The sequence below is a fragment of the Pterocles gutturalis genome, unplaced genomic scaffold (genome assembly GCF_000699245.1).
Source record: "Pterocles gutturalis isolate BGI_N339 unplaced genomic scaffold, ASM69924v1 scaffold52668, whole genome shotgun sequence".
Classification (NCBI taxonomy): domain Eukaryota; kingdom Metazoa; phylum Chordata; class Aves; order Pterocliformes; family Pteroclidae; genus Pterocles; species Pterocles gutturalis.
The window spans coordinates 1-19,319 of NW_010122633.1; the positions used below are offsets into that span (position 1 = coordinate 1).

Sequence of the window (19,319 nt, forward strand, 5' to 3'; positions counted from 1 at the left end):
ACCAGATGAGGTCAGGGCGGGTGTCGGTCCTCCGTGGGTGCGGGGATCGGGGGAGCGTGATTGAAGCGCGCTGCCGGGCCCCGGGGGGTGGCTGCACTTGAAGCCTCGTTTCTGCGCTCCCGAAGCGTCTCTCAGGGGGGCTGTGCCCACCTCGGACCTCTTATCTTTCCGTACAGTAGTTTGGTTTTTACCTTTGGAATGGGCCACGTATTCAAGTGTTCCGTCAGCTAAGAAATATTTCACGAAAAGAAGCATGTTCAATATACTGAGTTTCTCTGTTATCAGCACAAACTTTTCAGATGTGTTATTTCAGCTAAAATTCTTTGTGATGGCTAAGCCACGTTAATTCTTTCTCTCTGTCATGCTTAAGACTCCATTGTCAAGCCTAGTGGGGAATCTCTCCCATTGAATTAAATACTAGCGTCTAGGTTTAGCATGAATTCCAACTGCATGGCTGCATCGGGTCTTTTATCGCTCTCATCACTTCAGCGGTCAGCAGAGTTCAGCGCATTGTTTGGTGAAGAATAAAAAGTATTATTGTTCCTGATGCTGCAATGACAATTCCTAAAGTATAATTTGGGAATGAGAAGGAGGAGAGACACACATTTTTAGAAAGTTAGTAGAGCTCAGTATTGATTACCACAAACATTTCCTAGAGAAGCAGCAAGAATTATTCCCACGCTCCAGAACACAGAGATGGAATGGAGGCCATTCCTTGGGAGCTGAATTTCTTTCTCTTCTCAACTGCCTGCATGTACCATAACATTTCTGAACTTTTTGAACTCTATTAAGATTGTAACAAAGCAAATTTGTTGGACAGCTATGTCATAATGCCTGTGAAATAAAACATTCTTGGAAAAGAAGTCTAAAACTTAAAATTCCTACAAGTGGCGTATTCTGTCAGAAACTTGCTTGGAACTGAGTTGGAGGGTTTTTAATCTTGATAGATACATATGCACTATGGTCAATCAGAATAAGAAACCTTAATTGTCATGATAGATTACCAAGCTTTTCTAGTCCATTAGCTTCATATACAAATAAAAGTGAGTAGTATAACTGCACTGAATCTGGCATTGTTTCTGCATATTTCCAAGGTCTGTTGGAAGTATTTTTATGGTTTGAGATCATTCAGAGTGGAACGGTCCTCAGGAGGTCTGTAGTGTGATCTTTTGCTCAAAGCAGCATCAGCTATCAGGTCAAACCAGGTCACGCAGGGCTTTGTCCCATTGAGTCTTGAAAACCTCCAAGAATGAAGACTGCGCAAGCTCTCTGAGCAACCCACTCCTGTTTCACTGTCCTCATTAGAGCAAAAAGGTCTGAACCCCTATCCAGTCTGAACCTCCTTTTTTCAATGTATGCCTGTTATCTCTTATTCTTCCACTGTGCACAGCTGTGAATAACCCAGCTCGGTCATCTTCATGGTGGATTAGTGAACTTGTATGTAGAAATACAAATCTGTCTCTCTACAGTGTAGCTAGATTGACTTTTTTTTTTGTCTGTTTCTTGAAATAAGATTTCTTTGGATGAAAGTATTGTATAACCTTTAGAGTATCTGCTTACCAAAATCATATAGGACTCATATTTGATCTTAAACATCTGCATAGTCCAATCAGGTTTTTTAAAGCATACTTACTGTTGGAAGGCAATACTGAATACTAGAGGGATTCATATAACTGTGGGTAAATTGAATAGTAGGTTTTCATTTGTGTCCAATGAAAAAAAGTAAGAATGAGAAATGGATAAACAGGGAACTGAAGGAGACAGACTTGTGTTATTTCTAATAGGTCTGGTCATTGAAATTTGAATGAAGGGTGTTATGTTGAAGGCTCAACTTGATGTAGACTAGATGCAGAGTCATACTCTGGGTGGGAGTGTGGTGAAAGCTGTAAAAAACCAAGAGGGGAATAAAGTCTAATCGCCTAAAACCTGCTTTTATTTAAGTATATGGTTCTATGTATGTTCTGGCACACTCATAACTTGTTCTGACCAGTTTACTGAAACCTGGTTCATTCATTTTATCTCCTATTAAAAGTTACTGGAATATTGTCTGTTGGCTATAAAAGCCTCTCCTTCTCTTATTTGTGTTTTTCTTACCTTCTGATAAACTTTTATTTACTTTGTATTAGTGATTTTAACCTATTTTTTAAAATCTGTTTCTCAGGTTTGGAAGAACATGAGTAGTAAGTGTATTTGCTTGCATGTATTCTGAAAATTACTCATGCTGTGTGAGAAATGTGTACCTCTAGATAAGGTAGCTGGGGAACTAACTGTGAGCTGAAAGAATGCCATGAAGATGTAGCAGGATCATGGAATGTAGTTAGGGTGTAGCCAGCACCAGTATTAAGATGGGTGGAGCCAGCAAAGTATTCATCCACCAGCACAGGGGGAAGGTTCTGGTTTTGGCTGTATGTCCCTCTTGCCTGCCTTGCCTTGGTGCTCTTTAGCATCCTCTGAATCCCATTTGTTGCATTGACAGAATTATGCCAGTGAATAACTGGATAGGTTGCTGCCATTTCTGTTGAGTTTAAACAACTCAGAATTTCGTTATTATCAGAATTGGCATGAGGGATGTCAGGTTCTACTGTGCGTCAGCTGTCCATGAAAGCATAGCTTCAGGTCCATTCTGGCCCTGTGTTTAGAGAACTGTCTTGTTTCTGTATTTGTCTTTGTATTTGTAGATAATAGTACAATATAAGTATGTGGTTACTCTGAGAAGACTTTCTTTTCTGACCCTAAACCTCTCTTAGTTTTGCAGTCTCTATGAAACAGATTAAATGCAGGGATTCGTTGGAGGTTCAGAGTCTCATTGACTGTGAGTGTATATTATCAACTAGATAGTACGAAGTAAGAATTGACTCAGTGGATGAGGTCTACTAGGAAATGGGTACAGAAAGTACAGGAAGATGATGTCTAGTATTAAATGTGTGGTGGGTTAACTACTTTATTGAAAATAGCAGGGATCCTGTGAAGGTTTGTAAGTTTGCTAGAGCATTAGAAAGAGCTGCTGCAATGGTAAGAATGGGAAGTAGGCAGGCAGGGAACTGATTGAAAGGAACCTGGGCTTTGTGTAGTAGCCTTGTTCCTTGAGTTCAGGATGGGATAGTCAGTATTTGGAAAGCGTGACTTTATTTATCTTCAAGATTATAGCCACAAAAAATAACTCAGAGTTAGTAAGTATAGAACTATTTCTGAACGTTTTAAGTGGTTGCTCTTCAGCTTGTAGTTCCCCTGCTCTTTCCTACGTAGATTTAGTATATTAAAACAATAATTTGTAGTTTTAAAATGCTCAAGTATACCATGTTTCAGATAGCAAAAGTTATTTTGTTGTGTGCTCACTCTAGCTTCTAAGGAACAATCTAATTTAAAAAGCCATAGTGAATGGACTGCATGCCAGAAGTGTGTAAGACAATGTAACTGAACTGAACTCATTGAACTTTCAATTCTATTAAGAAGGTTTTCCTAAGGGGAGACTAAGTAGTCTCTTTCTGAAATTTAGGCAGGAGTTAAAAAATGAAAAGTTCTTATTCAAAATGTGTAGTTGAGATGTGTAGCTGCCACGTGACATTGTAAAGGTCGTAAAAAGGTTCAAAAAAAGAACTGAACAAATTTTTGAACTGTACATTTGTCAGTGGTTATTAACTTGTTGGTCATAGTTCAGTCTTGGGCTTCCAAAGTTCTTAATCCTTTGATGTAATAGGAGCTATGGTGGATCCCAGGAGGATATGTGTTCTGTATATGTTGTATTTCCAGGAGGATACGTGGTCTGTTTATGTTGTATTTCTTAGCTCATCTTGTAAATGGCCAGTAATGCATATGTAGATCATTCCAATATGGCAGGTCTTATTAGATAGCTAAGACTTTAACTCATGGTTTTAAAATAGTTCAGAAATTTTTATTTTGATAGGTTTCACTTTTTTTTTTTTCCTCTTTTATTTTCTGTTAACTGGATGGATACTGAAGTTGTTTTAAAAGGAAAGTCACTTTATATTAATGCTTAATACATGTTTACAATAAGCTGCATCCCTTTTTATGCAGGAGACGTATGACAATATTCCAGGTCAATCCAAGATCACGTTCCTCCTACAAGCAATCAGGAATACTGCTGCTGCAGAGGAGGTATGTCTAAATAATTTTTGAATTCTGCAGATTTTCAACTTAGAGAAGGGGGGAAGAAATCAGTGCTGGTCATTTGGGGATAAATGAACAAGTCAGGCATTAACTGAATCATCTTAATTTACTGCAGATTTGTAGAGGGACCACTCATCTAGTTTGTTGCATATCAGTTTTACCAGCTGAGGCTTTTTGATGTAGGATATTTAGTTTCAAACTTAATCTTTCCTGCGTGCTTAGATCTCCATTGTTTTATGGTTGTGTGTTTTGCTTAATTAACGTGTTCTTTCCTTAAAATGTGTAACTAATATATGACTGTTACTGTGATGTTCCTTCAAGTTACAGCTGAGAAATGCTTTCCATTTTGAGGTCCTGTTTTCATGTGAAACTTCTTGTGCTCCTCAAATCAGAATTGGGGGGAGATACGGTAGCAGTTGTTTTGCATGTTTTATTCATATGGCTTTTGTATTTTGTCATATTTGGGGAGGATATGCTTGTCAAGTTGTCCAGCAGTGTTATAGAATGAATTGAGAGCAGTCTGAGCGCTATATAAAATTTTTCTGTGGGCGTACAGTAAGTGTGCCTTTTAGTTATTCCTTAATTTTGTAAAGGCTCACACACTTTAGCAATCAGGTATAGTACTTACTGGTAAAACTGTTAATTGCTTGGATATGCAGAGTAAAGAACTACTAAGCTTTCAAGATATTACAAACTTCAGAGTGACTTAAAATTGAAAACATTTGACTTTTTTTTTCAAATCTAGAGTTTTACTGAATGACAGAAGGGTGTAGCATGTAGAATTTCTGAACAATATTATAAGAAGAGTGTAAGTGTGCTGTTTCTCACTGGATAATGATCTCTTCTGATTGATTTTATTAAATTTATAAGTAGAAGCTATTTGTGTTTTTTAGTGCTCAGTATCAGCTTACTAATACTGATGCGTATCTACCTACAAAGCAGTGTTCTTCTGACAGAATCCTTCAATATTATGCTAGCAACTGGTTGCATAAGAGCTGTGTACTTTTCCCTTTTGCTCCTCAGAGATGTTTCAAATAAAAGAAGGCTGTAGAGCAGTCTCTCCTGTATTTAAATTTGCCATGAAAAAGAAGATGCACTGCTGCCTGTTTTTCATATCATAACATATCATATCATATAATATAATAACCAGAATAATCAGATAATACTATGCCCTAGAAGTTGTAGCTGCATTGCACGTGCTTCTGTTTTGAGTACATTTGATAAGACTGAGTTGACAAGTACAAAGTCATGCTTGTGTAAATAAATACTTGCTCCATGTGTTTACTGCTTTTATTCCCTTCCCATCAGCTAAGGAAATAGCCCAGTCTAAAACTTGTTCAGAATCTTACCAATGACTTGGCTTCCAATTTACTCAAGTGCAAAGAAACTTTTCATCTGTAGAAGTTACTCTTACCAAAGACATAAGAGATTAACATTTGTAGAATAACTTGACATTTAACTCCAGTAATGGATGAATCAAAGAAGCGTTTAAATGTTAGGTCATAACTTAAGTAGACATTAGGTCCTGGACTCAAAAAATTTTTGGTTAAGAAAACCTGCAAACAACCTCTCCCCTGTAAATCCAAATACATAGTAGCCTAATTAGAGCCCAAGTAAAGTCATCCCCATACTTGGCCTAAACGTTGCATATAAACATGTAGGAGAGCATTCTGAGCGTGTTCAGTATGCTGCTGGTATCAACAATCAGGCATTTTGTGTCTGCATATGTTTTGTTCAGATCCAAATGTTGGGCAGAATAGTGCATATGTCACCAGTGGATAGGGCTTTGGGCCTGTAATGTATCGTCTGAGAACATTGAATGTACTGACACCAGTGAGCACAGGCTGCTGGAAGAAGCCTTAGCACTTTAAAGTTCCCTTTGCCCAGATTGTGGGAAAGCTAGATTCAGATCCCTCTTCATCCTGAAGCCGCTGTATTGCTTTGCCCCCTCTCAGGAAAAATAGGCTGAAGAAAATATTCCATCCTGTTTGCAGGAGATGGGCTGCTGTCTTGTAGAGAACACAAGATTCATAGGACTATTTGGACAGCAGTTGGGAGAATTCTGACTCTGCAACCTAGTAATTTTGGCATTTAAATGGAGAAACAGAGATTCACATCCTGTTCCTGGGACCCCTTGCATTTGACATGGAAAAAAACCATTAAGCTAGATCAGAAAGAAATCTTTTAAAAGCCACGTGTATAACAGGTTTTCTCCTAAGCAAATGCCTAAACTGTGGAAATAATCGCCTTTTTCCTCTCTTCTCATTTCATGCTTTCCTGATAACAGAGTAACGCTGTTCACAAAAGGGGAGGGAAGCATCTGACTGAGCAGTTAGAACTCTTCTGTGCCAGATGATACGCGAGTTTGTACACCTGAGGCTGAGGAGAGGCCTGAACCCAGGTCTCCAACCTCCTGAATGGGGAGTCTCAGTGTTGTGAAGTTAGGACTCCTTCCTATGCAACTGCGTTTTAAAGGGTTGAACAGAAAGGTGGTGCATCTTCACAGTTTATTTGATGATTTTTATTTTCAGGGTATGTCTCAGGTGTTAGAGGCTGTTCCTTTGCAGTTTTGATTTACCACCAAATCTTAGAAAGGAGCAAAAGTTCTGCATTTGTTTTCTTCCTTGTTAACCCTGGATTGGCCGTTTTCAATTGTATCCTAATTTACAGTTGACTAATTTTGATCCCTGTGAAATACAATACAAATGCTGTGTAAAATTGTGTCTGCTGTACTCACAGCCCTCTTAGAGGGCTCTGACTTTTCCCTTCCCCCTCTCCATATTGTCACATGAAGGGGTTGCATTCCTTAGTCTGAAAATTACTGCTGTGGGCAGCTTCCTGTTCAGCGTTTGGAGGGGAAGGAAGGCAGCCCATAGGCTTCTGATGCACCACAGTTCTGTCTTTGAGTTGTATGTGGACCTTAGGCACTGCGTACTTTGAATTCCGCATGGGGCTGGATCCCCGAAAGAGGTTGTGCGAGTCCATCTTGGGACAGTGTCCTAAATATTGATTGCTTCCATTCATGCGTGTTTTCTTCCTTGAGAACATAAAAGGGTCAGTAAAACAAAAGTAAAAATCACTGTGACCGTGCTAAACGAGGATTACCTAGACACTTTGAATGCCAGTGGAGAACATGGTATCCCAGATTTCTGTTCATAATTCTTCTGCTGCCCTGCTCAGCAAGTTGGTTTTCTTCTTGTGCCTTGGTTTCATCATTCATAAAATCCTAGAACATTTTTAAAGTACTGTAAATTCTACTAATAAGAAGTGGTATGTTGAAATTTGAGTATTAGGGCTACTTTTCATGTTAGTACCTTTGATATTCCAATTGTGAGTCAGCAATTTAGATGTGCAGAAGAATCCCATGCTAGGAGAGAATTCTGCTTTTTTGTGCTTCATCGGTAGATGGAAGTTCTTCTTTATGGATGTACACTTTATATTGTTCCTATTCTCCTTAAAAGCTATAGCTGCTAAGTTGCAGGATTTTAAAATGCTTGTTTGGGAACATATCTTGTAATAGTTGAATAAAAAGGAGCCTTTGGTGTGTGTGAAAAATACATACTTCATTCCTTAAACCAGAAGAAACAGCCCCAGAACTGCCATTAATCCAGCCATGTTCGTCAAATTGACAATGGTAATTTTCATCTATAAGTGAATATCTGCTGAGTAAAATGTGCCATTTGTTATTAAAAATCAGTTGGTTCTTTGTCACTCCTTCAAACATTTGAATTTGCTTTAGGGAATTAGGGAATTTTTTTTTTAAGCTAGTAACAATAACCAGGAGCTAATTCCTGTAGTACCGATCTTGTGTCTTTCTGTATGCCTTGTTACTTGTGTTTTTACTTAGCAAACAGTCTGTGTTTGTCAGTCTTCTAATATTTTAAATTAAATTCTTCAGAGGTGGAAATTCTTATCTTTGAGACTACGTGCTTTATGAAAACAAGCTCTATTCCCTATCTGGCCACCTATTAGTACTTCAGGAAAGGAATTAATACAATGTGAGTTCAGCCATTATCAGATGTCAGAGAATATGCACAGAAACATGATGCCCTGAGTAAGGGAACACATTGCGTCAAGAGTGTGTACCTTGTTTAGTCCCAGAAAACTTCCTCCCCAGTCAAGGCTTCTCCTGTGTAAGTTCACCATGCTAAAGCAGAGAAATTTAATCTTTCACAATACTGGTGCCTTCTAGGGATGGTAGGAAGGATGCCATTATATTGTGGTACCGTTATGGACACATTGTTAGTGGGATTCCCAGAGGCAGTGGGAAAGAATCTTTTCCCTTCCGAACTGATGTTCCCTGTGTGGCAACCTATTGCTAAAGAACCTTGGCTTATGTGGGAACTACAGCACAGGTGGGCACAGTGACCCTCTTTATTCACCTGCTGTCTTCCTTAGATCTACAAGGGAAGTTCTGCTAATCCTCCATATGTGGTGGCTTTGGTCCACACTGGAGCTGTTGAGGAGGAAGAGGAGGTAAGGAATGATCTAGAGTAAGGTCCAATTCTAGTCCTTCCCTTCTGCTAGTATAGAGATGCTTTGTGTGCACTACTCTTTGGCTGTATAGAAGAGAGCTGGGTAGATTGGAAAAAGGCATAATGAGTCTGGAGACTGTAGAACATAAGAAGAATAGAATCTTGGGTGACGTTCTAGCAATACCTGATTTTTACAGGGTATGTTAGAAGTTGAGACTTTGCAGGAGTTTGTGTTTCTCATCTATAGGTTCTGCTCTGTTATAGTTGAGGGATCTTTTGGAAATCATACTCCATTAGTTCTTCTGCTCATTGAACATTTTTTAATTACAAAGGCCGTTATAAATGAAACTGGGTTTTGTTCGAGTACACATTAAATAAGAATATCTCAGGAAAAAAAATCGAGTGTGTGTGGCATTGGATTATTTTTTTCATGAGGATTTGACATGTAATGTTTTGTTACAAGTGTTAAACTTCATAAGTTTGGGGGGTGGTTTTTAATTACCATTTCTCCTTCGAGAAACACTAGCTAATGAACATAGAACTCTGAATAACTTGATAGATACTCCATGTGTCTTTTTGCCTTTATTGCATGTTTTGCTCTATTAATTTTTAATTACTCAGCCATGTTTTTTGCTTCTAGTTCTTGTATAGTTGTAAGTAAATACAGATACATACCTCCTCTTGTAGAGTTTGATGTACGCAAGCAGGAAGCATAGAAGATTGTAATGTGTGGAATTGAGGTTCCTGTGCTCAAATTAAAGTTTAAAGAAAAACATTTCATCATAGGTCTGCAAAAGGCTGAAAACTTTGGGTTGGTTTTTTTTTTTGTTCAGAGTAGAGTTTTATTTGTGAAAATCTAACTCTAGGTTTCTGAATCTTTAGGGTGAAGTTTGGTTGTTTGAGAAAGGGAAGGAGGGTTTACAGGTTAACTGTCTGACAAAGTTGTCCCATTAAGTGACTTGTTAATGCAAAAAGTCCTTTCTGGATTACAGTTATTTCTGTGGGCCATTTTAAATTGAAAAGAAGACATGCTTTAAACATATTTCAGTAATGCAGCGAAGTCCTTAACTTACCACAAAATATGTCCAAGGTTCATCTCTAGGAAAAAAAAAACCAACTCAGTGGATTTAATGATTATTTCTTTGGAGAGCTGTAATTGTCAGAAGCATGGTTGTGAACTGGTGTCTGTACTGGTTTTTCTGCATCCTATCATAATTGCCATGCTTTACTTGAGAGAGATTCCATTCACCAAACAAGTCTACACAGTGAAAACCAATAATTTGGAAGCATGATTGTCTTTCCTTATAAGAGCATGATTATAATATCAAAACGTTTTAACATACATGCTTTCTTATTCAATAGGCTAGACAGATGGCAGCTGTCCTTCTACGAAGGCTTTTGTCTTCTGCTTTTGAAGAAGTTTATCCAGCTCTTTCACCTGATGATCAGACCTCTGTCAAAAGTGGATTGCTGTTGATTATTCAGTTGGAAACACAGTCCAGTATGAGGAAAAAAATCTGTGACATCGTTGCTGAATTGGCCAGGAACTTAATAGGTACTTTATATAGGCTGATATTGTGGTAGAATATTTATGTGTTGATAGTAGTTGTATTAATATCTCTTGTTCTCTAGTCTTGTGTAGAAGTTTGCTCATGATGTGCTAACTGATTCATGTTTTAAAATAAAACCTAGTATTTGTTAACATTATCCTTGATAAGGTAAAAATAAGATTCTTTAACTCTGCTTTTTAAATTACTTGAGTTCAGGTGAGATTGTACGAGGTTTACAAATCAAGTTCTCTTGAATGTTATGAGAACATCTGTCAGTTTCTTTTTTGAGTGCTTTTATATAGCAGTAAATAGAGATCATCTTCTGTTCCTGAGTGCCTTTAGATTTAACATTTCAGCCATATTTTACCTGTGACTTGGACACATCTTTGGATCACTTTTTCTGAAATTAATTTTTGGTAGTGATGACTGGTTGCCCTGCATAACTGAGACTGAACTACTCTTAAGTTTGCTTATCCTAACACTTTGTTGTGTTTAATCTAGATGAAGATGGCAACAACCAGTGGCCAGAAGTTCTGAAATTCTTATTTGACTCTGTCAGCTCTCAGAATGTGGGACTGCGTGAGGCTGCTCTACATATTTTCTGGTAAGCTTTCAGACCTTGCTGTGTTTTTGCAGGTTAGCCAAATCATGTCTGTAAAAAAGTAAGAAAAACTGTCACAACTTAATTAACAAGCAATCATATATATTTTATTTTCCTGTATTGTGTTGTACTTAACTCTTACATGTACAGTTACAATCTGTAGCTTAAACAATGGATATGTTTAAAATAACAGTTACGGTTAAACTATGTGGATTTTTATTAATGTTTTGGTCTTTTCTTATCTTTAGGAATTTTCCTGGGATTTTTGGGAATCAGCAGCAACACTACTTGGAGGTTATTAAGAGAATGCTGGTTCAGTGTATGCAAGATCAAGAGCATCCTTCAGTAAGACCTTTATGTTGTTCTTTTTTTTGTTTGTTTTGATGTTCTGAGCATTGAAACTTAAGGTAGTAGTCTCAAGCATAAAGGTTAAACCCTAGATTCCAACCAGAGAATTGCATTACCTGAAACTGATGTACATCTAGAGTTTTGACTATGCCTACTGCAAAAACAAAAGGGGCCATTTCATGGTCCTAAAGCTGACTGGCTGGTTCATATCTGTGCTGCTTAGGCCCAGACTCTTCCCTAGTAATTATGCTTCGAGAGATGCAGTTGTAGTGGCCCAAAGCAGAGCCACAGGATTTAGCCAGCAGCGTGAGTGGTCAGAAACTCCTTGTTAAGCTCTCTTTCTGGTTCTTGTGTTGAACACTAGAGGTACATAGTATCTCTACACATAGTATATGTACACAGTATGTCTCAAAACTCTGAATGTATGACAGCTCCTTGAGCTGTTTGTGGATGCTTTGCTGTAAGGGCATGTTAGCAAGCCTTGCTTTTCTGAGAGGCTTCAGATTTATTGATTTGTGCAGAGAATTGTACTTTGAAAGTATTTCTCTTCTTGTGGAAAACGCTGGGCAAGGATAGGAAACCCTGCTGTGGTATATGGGTTCAGTTTGCTGCTCCCCCATGGATTACTTTTTCTGACCTTTGAAAGTCAACTGAGTAACATTTTCTAAAGTACCACAAGTCATGCCTTTAAAGAAGCATGTTTTAAGCACTTAGATCACACTTTTTGAAAAATGGGCCTTTGACACTTGTATACACATTTGAAATTGGGATGGAAGTTGAAAACAATAGGTTCTTTCATTTTTCTTTTGTTTAAAAAAAAAAAACCCAACCAACCAAGAAAACACCAAAAGAGGAACCAAGCAAAAACAAAAGTTGAGAATACTTGCCACCTCATAATATGATAAACTTTTTTTGTATCATAGAGGACATAGATGCTGAAGATCTTCATTATTGCTTTACCTTATTTTGAAGTAAGGCGTAAAGGCCATGTTAAAAACTAATTGCTGTATCTAGTAGGAAAATGTAAAAGGGAAATGGTAATACAAAATATAGTCTCACAGTGGGCCTAATATTAAAAGAAAACAAAGGCATGTTTCATTATCAGTTCTTTATGTTTCTGTCTCCAATCCTGCCTCTCTTCTAGATCAAGACTCTGTCTGCTAGAGCTGCAGCTGCATTTGTGCTTGCTAATGAGCACAATCTTCCCCTTCTTAAACATTTTGCAGACTTGCTACCTGGAATCTTGCAGGTAAGAAACTGCACAAGTAACACTTAATGTGCCATTACTGTCTATATTGACTGTATCCAAATGTAAGTTATTGGTCTGCAAATTTGTGTAGCATATGAATTTTTGCTGAGGCCTGGATTCATTGTATCTTAGCCTGACATCAGTCACCAGCAAGATACAGTGGAAACTGATAAGGATTTTTGTAAACACAAGCTAATTGACAGGCTTTTAAGGAAAATAGTTCAATGCTGCTAAATTTATACAGTGTTACTTAGATAAATGAGTTAAAATTTTTCACAGGGGATTTAATTCAAAATCGTACAGCTTTTAAATTAACCGTGATATTGAAATATACTTTAAATCTCAGGGTAGCCCATATTTAAAGTAATCAGTAATTGGGAAATCCATTGACCCATGATATTCTGTATCTCTTCAATTTAGAGGAAAGCATGGAATTATTCTGAACAAAGATTCTCAGAGCAAGAACAAGAGTCTGGACAAATGTTCTTTATTTGATAAATTAGGAACTTGCAAACAAAATGCCTTTTTAAGCTTCATAATTTCTGAAGCTGGATTAGACGTCTTTCAAGATGGATGAATTTGAGCAAAAGTTGTAATTCTAGTATGAGATTGTTTACTTTTGAGGGGAAGCCTATTGTAAGCCAAACCAGAGACAGAAATGGTTTGAGGTCTGAAGGATGACAATTTCACAGTACAGTTCCCTTTCTACATTAAGAAAAAGTGGAAATAACGAAGTACCTGTGATAAAAGTGGCAGTGAATTTTTGGCAATTTTAAGTTAGGCTATATTTAGGTTAAAGACTGACTTCTTGCTGCAGTCAGTACAGCAGGTTCCTGTTGACAGTGTAAGCTATAAACTTTGTCTGTGTGCTTTGTGGCAAGCTGAAGAAAAATTGTTCCAAGTTTACTGGCTTCTGCAACTGATGGAATTCTGCTTGATCTGAAATGGAAACAGAGAGGAATTTATTGAAATCTGAAACTTGAAAATTTATTGAAACTGAACTTGAAAATAGGCTCTAGTGTATGCAACGTAAGTATTTTGATGTTGAGGGGTCACTATTTGGTAGTTGGTCCTTGTCTGTGACTTTGACAGTAACAATTGTTTTTTCCAAAAATTGTAACTGTCTGAGGAGAGGACCTTGGCTACTGAGTACTGTATGAGTGGGAGTGAGGCAGGATTTGGGGTGAGCATACCATTCGTCTTGATGTTTGGCAATTAAATAGTATGTTGTTTTTAGACCTCAGTCTAATAGCCCTCTTTGTGTGGTATAAGTTTCAGTGCTACTATTTTAGGCTGTAAAAACACATGCACCTGGCTTGCATTTTCAAGCTTTATTTTGCAAACATATAGCACAGCATTATGCTATGTAATCTATCTTTTTAAAGTACTTATTGCGAGAAGGACTAGATTTTCTGGCTGTGGTAACACAAGATGAGTATGAAGATCTGAGTTTATAAATAGGAGATGGGATGTGTTAGAATAGTGGTGAGTGACCTTTGGAGACAGTTGAATGCTTTTTTTGTTACTGTTGAAGTTCATTTTGTTGAAATATTGGCATGGTAAAAAAAGCTAAAAATAAAATTCTGACTTTGCAATTCAGTCCTTTCAGTGTAGTGTCTATAGTGGTTAAGATGCAAATTGAACTTTCAGGACTAATAGCTGAAACTTGTATCCAAGAGATTTATCTTGCGGTGGAGGTAAAAGCAGATGGAACTTAACTGACTTCTACGGTTATTGGTGTTTGATATGAGAGAAAAATGCCTCTGCCTTTTGGGGCTCACTGTGTTCTTTGAAGTTCTTTCTTCAGAAACCTAGTCTTGCTTTAAAAAACTGTCGAAGTTGCAATGGGTATAAAATACAGAGTTCTACAGAAACTTCCAGTAAATATCACATTATCCTTTGCCAGAATCAGAAGATGAGTGGTAACTATTAGTCCAAAAGGCTTTAACCAAGACAGTCTTTTTTCCCAGAACATTTCTGATACTAGAAGATGCTGCTTCTATGTTGAAAGTGTGGGCTGTTTGAGTGGCATTGTCAAAAGTGATGAATTCTAGACTTGAGTATTAAAAAACACCTAGCTATTCACTTTAAAAAGATGTTTCTACATTAGGAAGACATCAAATACTTTGCTAATGAAAATTCCTTTCAAAACCCCAAAAGAGTGTTTAAAGACTTTTTTTCTTTAGAGGTCTGGGTTTTTGTGTCCGAATTCTAGAAGAGTTTTAACACCATTGAAAACTGTGCTGTTTGGTACTAGAGTATCAACCTGGTCAGTTAAAAGCGAGTTTTAAATTGCTTTTTAGAATGTAGCTATGGGTTAGGAAAGATACTTGCAAAAAGCTAGATTTCTTTTTCTTTCCTTTGCCCCATGACTGAAGGCTGAAAGGTCTGCTTTAGTCTGGTAGCTCTCCAGAGTTGTCTGGAAAAAAATAAATTATTTAATCTTGAGATTCCTGGTGTTTGTAAGCATAAGCTATTCAAAGCTGTTGTTGCAGAACAGGGAAAAAAGGACTTGGGCTCATTTTCCTTCTTTTGGCTAAAGTTACTTTGAGTTTTTTTTCTTTATTTAAAATACATTTTGAAGTTGTACTTGTCAAAACATAGTATGTGTTTACGCATGTTGGCATCTCTGATATGCAGCCTTATTTTTTTCTGAGTGTCTGTCTTAAACTAATAATGGTCAAATGGACCCCTACCCCAATTCACGCCTCTCAGTTATACCCATACCACCCATCGTCTGATCCCTAAGTCTAACCACTTAAATCTCCTCAGTGGTCTCTTGATTTCTTACTGCTTCTCACTGTTGCTGGGATGGCCACCTGAAGTTACTTCATTCTCTTGAAATTGTCTCCTTGGTCCTTATCTTCATTCTGCTCCTGTCAGCCAGATTCGACTCGGTTTTTGTTAGCAGCATTAGTTTTGTCACAAAGTTTACTCTCAATCGGTTCTTGTGGCCTAAGGCTTCAGCTACTTTAGCTACTAATGCTAAGCCACAAATGCTAAATGAGACTATTCAGAGAGAAAAGAATACAGGTGATCAAATTTATTCTGTAACAGTGGTCCCATTCATAGTATTATTTGGGTTTTTTGATCTTATCTTCATCTTATCTCTTTATAGGCCGTAAATGATTCCTGCTACCAAAATGATGATTCTGTCCTGAAGTCCCTTGTAGAAATTGCAGATTCTGTTCCCAAGTATTTACGACCACATTTAGAACCTACATTGCAACTAAGTCTGAAGGTAAAGCTAGTAATTTTTTTTTTTTAAATCACTCTTCCTGACCCAAAACTTTTGTTGTAACAATTTGCTCTGATCTTCTGGATTGTAGTTGTGCGCAGATACCAATCTCAGTAACATGCAGCGTCAGTTGGCACTTGAAGTAATTGTGGTCTTGTCAGAAACTGCGGCTGCTATGCTGAGGAGGCATACAAACATTGTTGCACAAGCCAGTAAGTATTTTACTCATTTTCTTTGTGGAACCAATTTGTCTTCCTTTACAGTTTTAAACTGACTTTGCAGTTGGTCAGTGGCAAAACTGTGTCTAACTCAGACTTTGCTGGTGCTGATAACTTTAGGTGACACTGAATTTAGTTTTTTCTTATGGAAAAAACCCCTTCTTATTATGACTCTTCATAAATTAGTCTGTGCTTATGCAGCCAGCAACAATTTGAATAAAAATACAGTAGACTCTTCATTAGGTGTTTCCAAGGAAAATACTGCTTTCATGCTTTTCTTCTGGCTTTGGAAAATTGTACTGTTAAAAAAAAAAAAAAGTTGCTGCATTTAATTCTGAAGTTCTACATTAGAAGTTTAGTATGTAGGCCAGATACTGTGTGGTGCTGGCAACTGAAGACTGAAGGAATTCAGCATGCACGTTGAGCTTCAGTGTTGCGTTAAAGCTGTGACTTAAAAATCAGATGCTTATATAACTACTTAGAGATAGTCTAATTAGTCTATTTAACATGCAAATTGTAAATTCTTTGGAGAAGCACTTTTTTTTAATCATGCATTGTTTGAGATACTAAAAGTAACTGTCTTCTGGGCAACCCAGCAGCAATGCTTTACATACTGATATTTCTCTGCCTTTTAAACCCTTTCTGTGAGTAGATCAGGGCACTGACACAGCTGTGTAGCCTGCTTTTTAGAAGGATTCTTTTCCTTCTCTGTCACACTTGTATTTGTCTGGATTCTTGCATAAAGACAATCTGTTCAAAGGCAACTTTTTTTATTTGTGTGCTCAGGCTGGGGAAAGTTGCATGTATACATGTCATTAAAATAGTCAGAAAACTTCTGGAAAAGGTTGTAAACTGGATTTGCTTGGCCTAGGTGTTTAAGCTATTGACTAGAAGTTTTGTTTACTTGTATTATAGGGTTTTTTTAAAGAACAGATTATTTTAAAATATATTTTAAAATTTGAAAATGTTTAGAATGCTATGTTTTCACTCTCCTGTAGCTTGTTGGGAGTATTAACGCTTGACATTTGATGTCCCGCAGATCGTTACAAGCTTCTTATCTGGTCAGGCAGCATAGTGGAGAAGCACCTTGTATCTCTTTAGAATGTATTACTTTTATATTGGGTTGCTGGTTGCTGTTCAGGAATGAAAAAATTGTATTAAGATAAGGCACTATGTGGGAATGAAATGCCTTTGGTTTGCAACCCATTGTAAAATTGCTCTTAAGGAATCACTAAGGTGAAAGACATTTATTTTGCACAGCTAGTAAAGCACTTATGTTCAGAGACTGATAAAAAGGTAGCCACAAAGGATTGCTTTTGTTTTGGTTTTGTGCCTCAGTTTAAAAGGCTTTCTGTTTTCATTCACCTAAAAAGTTGCTAGATCACTTGATCCTCACAACTAGAACTGAGTCTTAGGCAAAACTGTAATCTAATGCTGGTTTTACTGAACACAGTGCCAATTTAGGAGTAAGTCTGTGTCCTGTGTACCAGTTGTCTGCTCAAGAATTCCATTTGGGTTCAGAATTCCTTCCTTGAGCTCAGTATTCGAGATAGCAGAGTGTTTTATTGCTCTTTCCCGAGAAATTAGAGCTGCAGCCTATCTTTGGCTGTAGTTTTGCTCAGTCTCCAGCAAATGGAGTCATGGCATGACAAGAAGCAGGCTTACTGGGCTCATCCTTAACTTTTTTGTAAACTGTGTATCTATTGACAATAATTAAGTTTTGAGGGCTTGTTGGGATAATGTTGAAACTTAATGTACAACTCTACATTTTTAAAAAAAAAATTGTGAAACTGTAGTTACTGGCAGCCACATATTAAACATCAAGAGGAAACATGTTTATAAGCTTTTGCAGGTTCTAAATATAATGACAGGCAGCTTTGGATGACAGTTCTCAGCCTTGCTTGTTAGTAGCAATGAACACTGAGGTCAGTTTTTGGAACCACATAGCGTTTCTGGGAGATTATAGTTGACCTCTATATTTCAGAGGTGTGACGATACATTGAGTTTAATTTGTGTGCTTATGAGTATGTGTGTCTGAAAAGCTTTTGGGCTATAACATTTTTTATTTTGAGGAAATTATTTTCAGTGACTAGCAGGTGTATATAATTCTGACATGGGTATCATGCTAGAGAATTCATAGTGACCACTAAGTTATCTTGGTATGTATAGAAAAGCTCTCTGAAGGATTTTGCAGCCATGGTATAATCTCTAGCTGAAGATACATAGCAACATCAAGCAAATCAATCCATAATTTGATCTTTTCTTGATACTTGCCCCTGTCAGTGAGGAATAGTTTCTTCTGTCATCACTTGACCAGGAGTTTCTCATCTGTCCAGAGGTATGATAAGGTTAGTTTGCTTAGGGTTGTGCCTCTGTCATAGAGTTACAGTAATATACTGTTACCTTCACCAGTTGCAGTACACCTAATTGGTTGCAGTAAATCTCATCAACAACATGGACTACTGGTTTTTGAGGTAGGTTACTGTAAAGGACAGTTAACTGTGATGCCTTTCTTCAAGATGTGTGGTAGGCTGTCCTAAAGACATCCTTAAAGTAAGGCTTTATGCTAAGTGACCACTATAGATACAGTGAAGAAAATTTATGATATTAGTAAAACTAAAGGTTGAGTATTATTTTTCTGTAATTAACATAGTCTCTTTCATCAGTAAATGTTCAGAGGACGATGTCAAGAGTTTCAGTAAAATGAATGAGGTTTATCTGAGTTCTTAAAGCATATAATACTGTTTTCGTCTCTTTCAAGATACTTGGAGTTCGTTAAGGAATTGGCTTTTTATAGTCTTGATGATTTAAAAAAAAACTTACTTTGTACTATGGGTCTTGGTAAGAAATACACAACTTCTCTTTGCTCTTGATCTGAATATTCTGAAAATCTATTCTGAATTATTGGCTGATGCAGTTTGACAGACTTGGCTATCTGCTACTGGAAGAAGAGTTCTTTTTCTTCAATTATTTTTTTGAAAGGAGAGAACTCAAAATTTGTGCTTGTTATTTCAGAATCTATTTTAAGAAAGCAACTTGAGTTGAAAACTTTTTTTTCAGTTCCTCAAATGTTAGCGATGATGGTTGACTTGGAAGAAGATGAAGACTGGGCAAATGCAGATGAGCTTGAAGATGATGATTTTGACAGGTAATTTTGAAACTAGTTGTCTCCATATGTTGTCAGAACTTGTGTGGCTAAAGGCAGATTTTAAGTGCAGGCTGCAAATGACTGCAGTGCATTACTTTTTCTTTACTCAAGTAACTCTTCTAATTTTGTTCCCTTGGTCATGAGCAGTATAAATGACTATTCCCAGTATATATGTAGGTTACGTAGCAGGAAATAAGTAAATGATTTCTGTATTTGTTTTGCTGTAATTTACTTCTACAAGTTGCATGTCTTTATGTCTGTTTTAACTCTTCAAACTTCTGTTTCTTCTGTCATGTATGTTACTCAGTTCAAAAGTCAGTGTTCCTAACCCTTTAAATTGAGGGCTTATCCTGAAGTTAACTGG

General features: G+C 37.2%; 1 protein-coding gene across 1 annotated transcript; it reads left to right on the top strand.

The window, feature by feature from the left end:
• Positions 1–4,035: 4,035 nt before the first annotated feature.
• Positions 4,036–18,955, top strand: LOC104464742 (importin-5-like; the record flags this gene model as incomplete). Its single annotated transcript, XM_010077560.1, has 8 exons — positions 4,036–4,116; positions 9,966–10,158; positions 10,655–10,757; positions 11,003–11,099; positions 12,247–12,351; positions 15,470–15,592; positions 15,681–15,801; positions 18,868–18,955. Coding segments are annotated over 8 exons (911 nt in total), but the record flags the coding sequence as incomplete, so codon positions are not given.
• Positions 18,956–19,319: the final 364 nt, after the last annotated feature.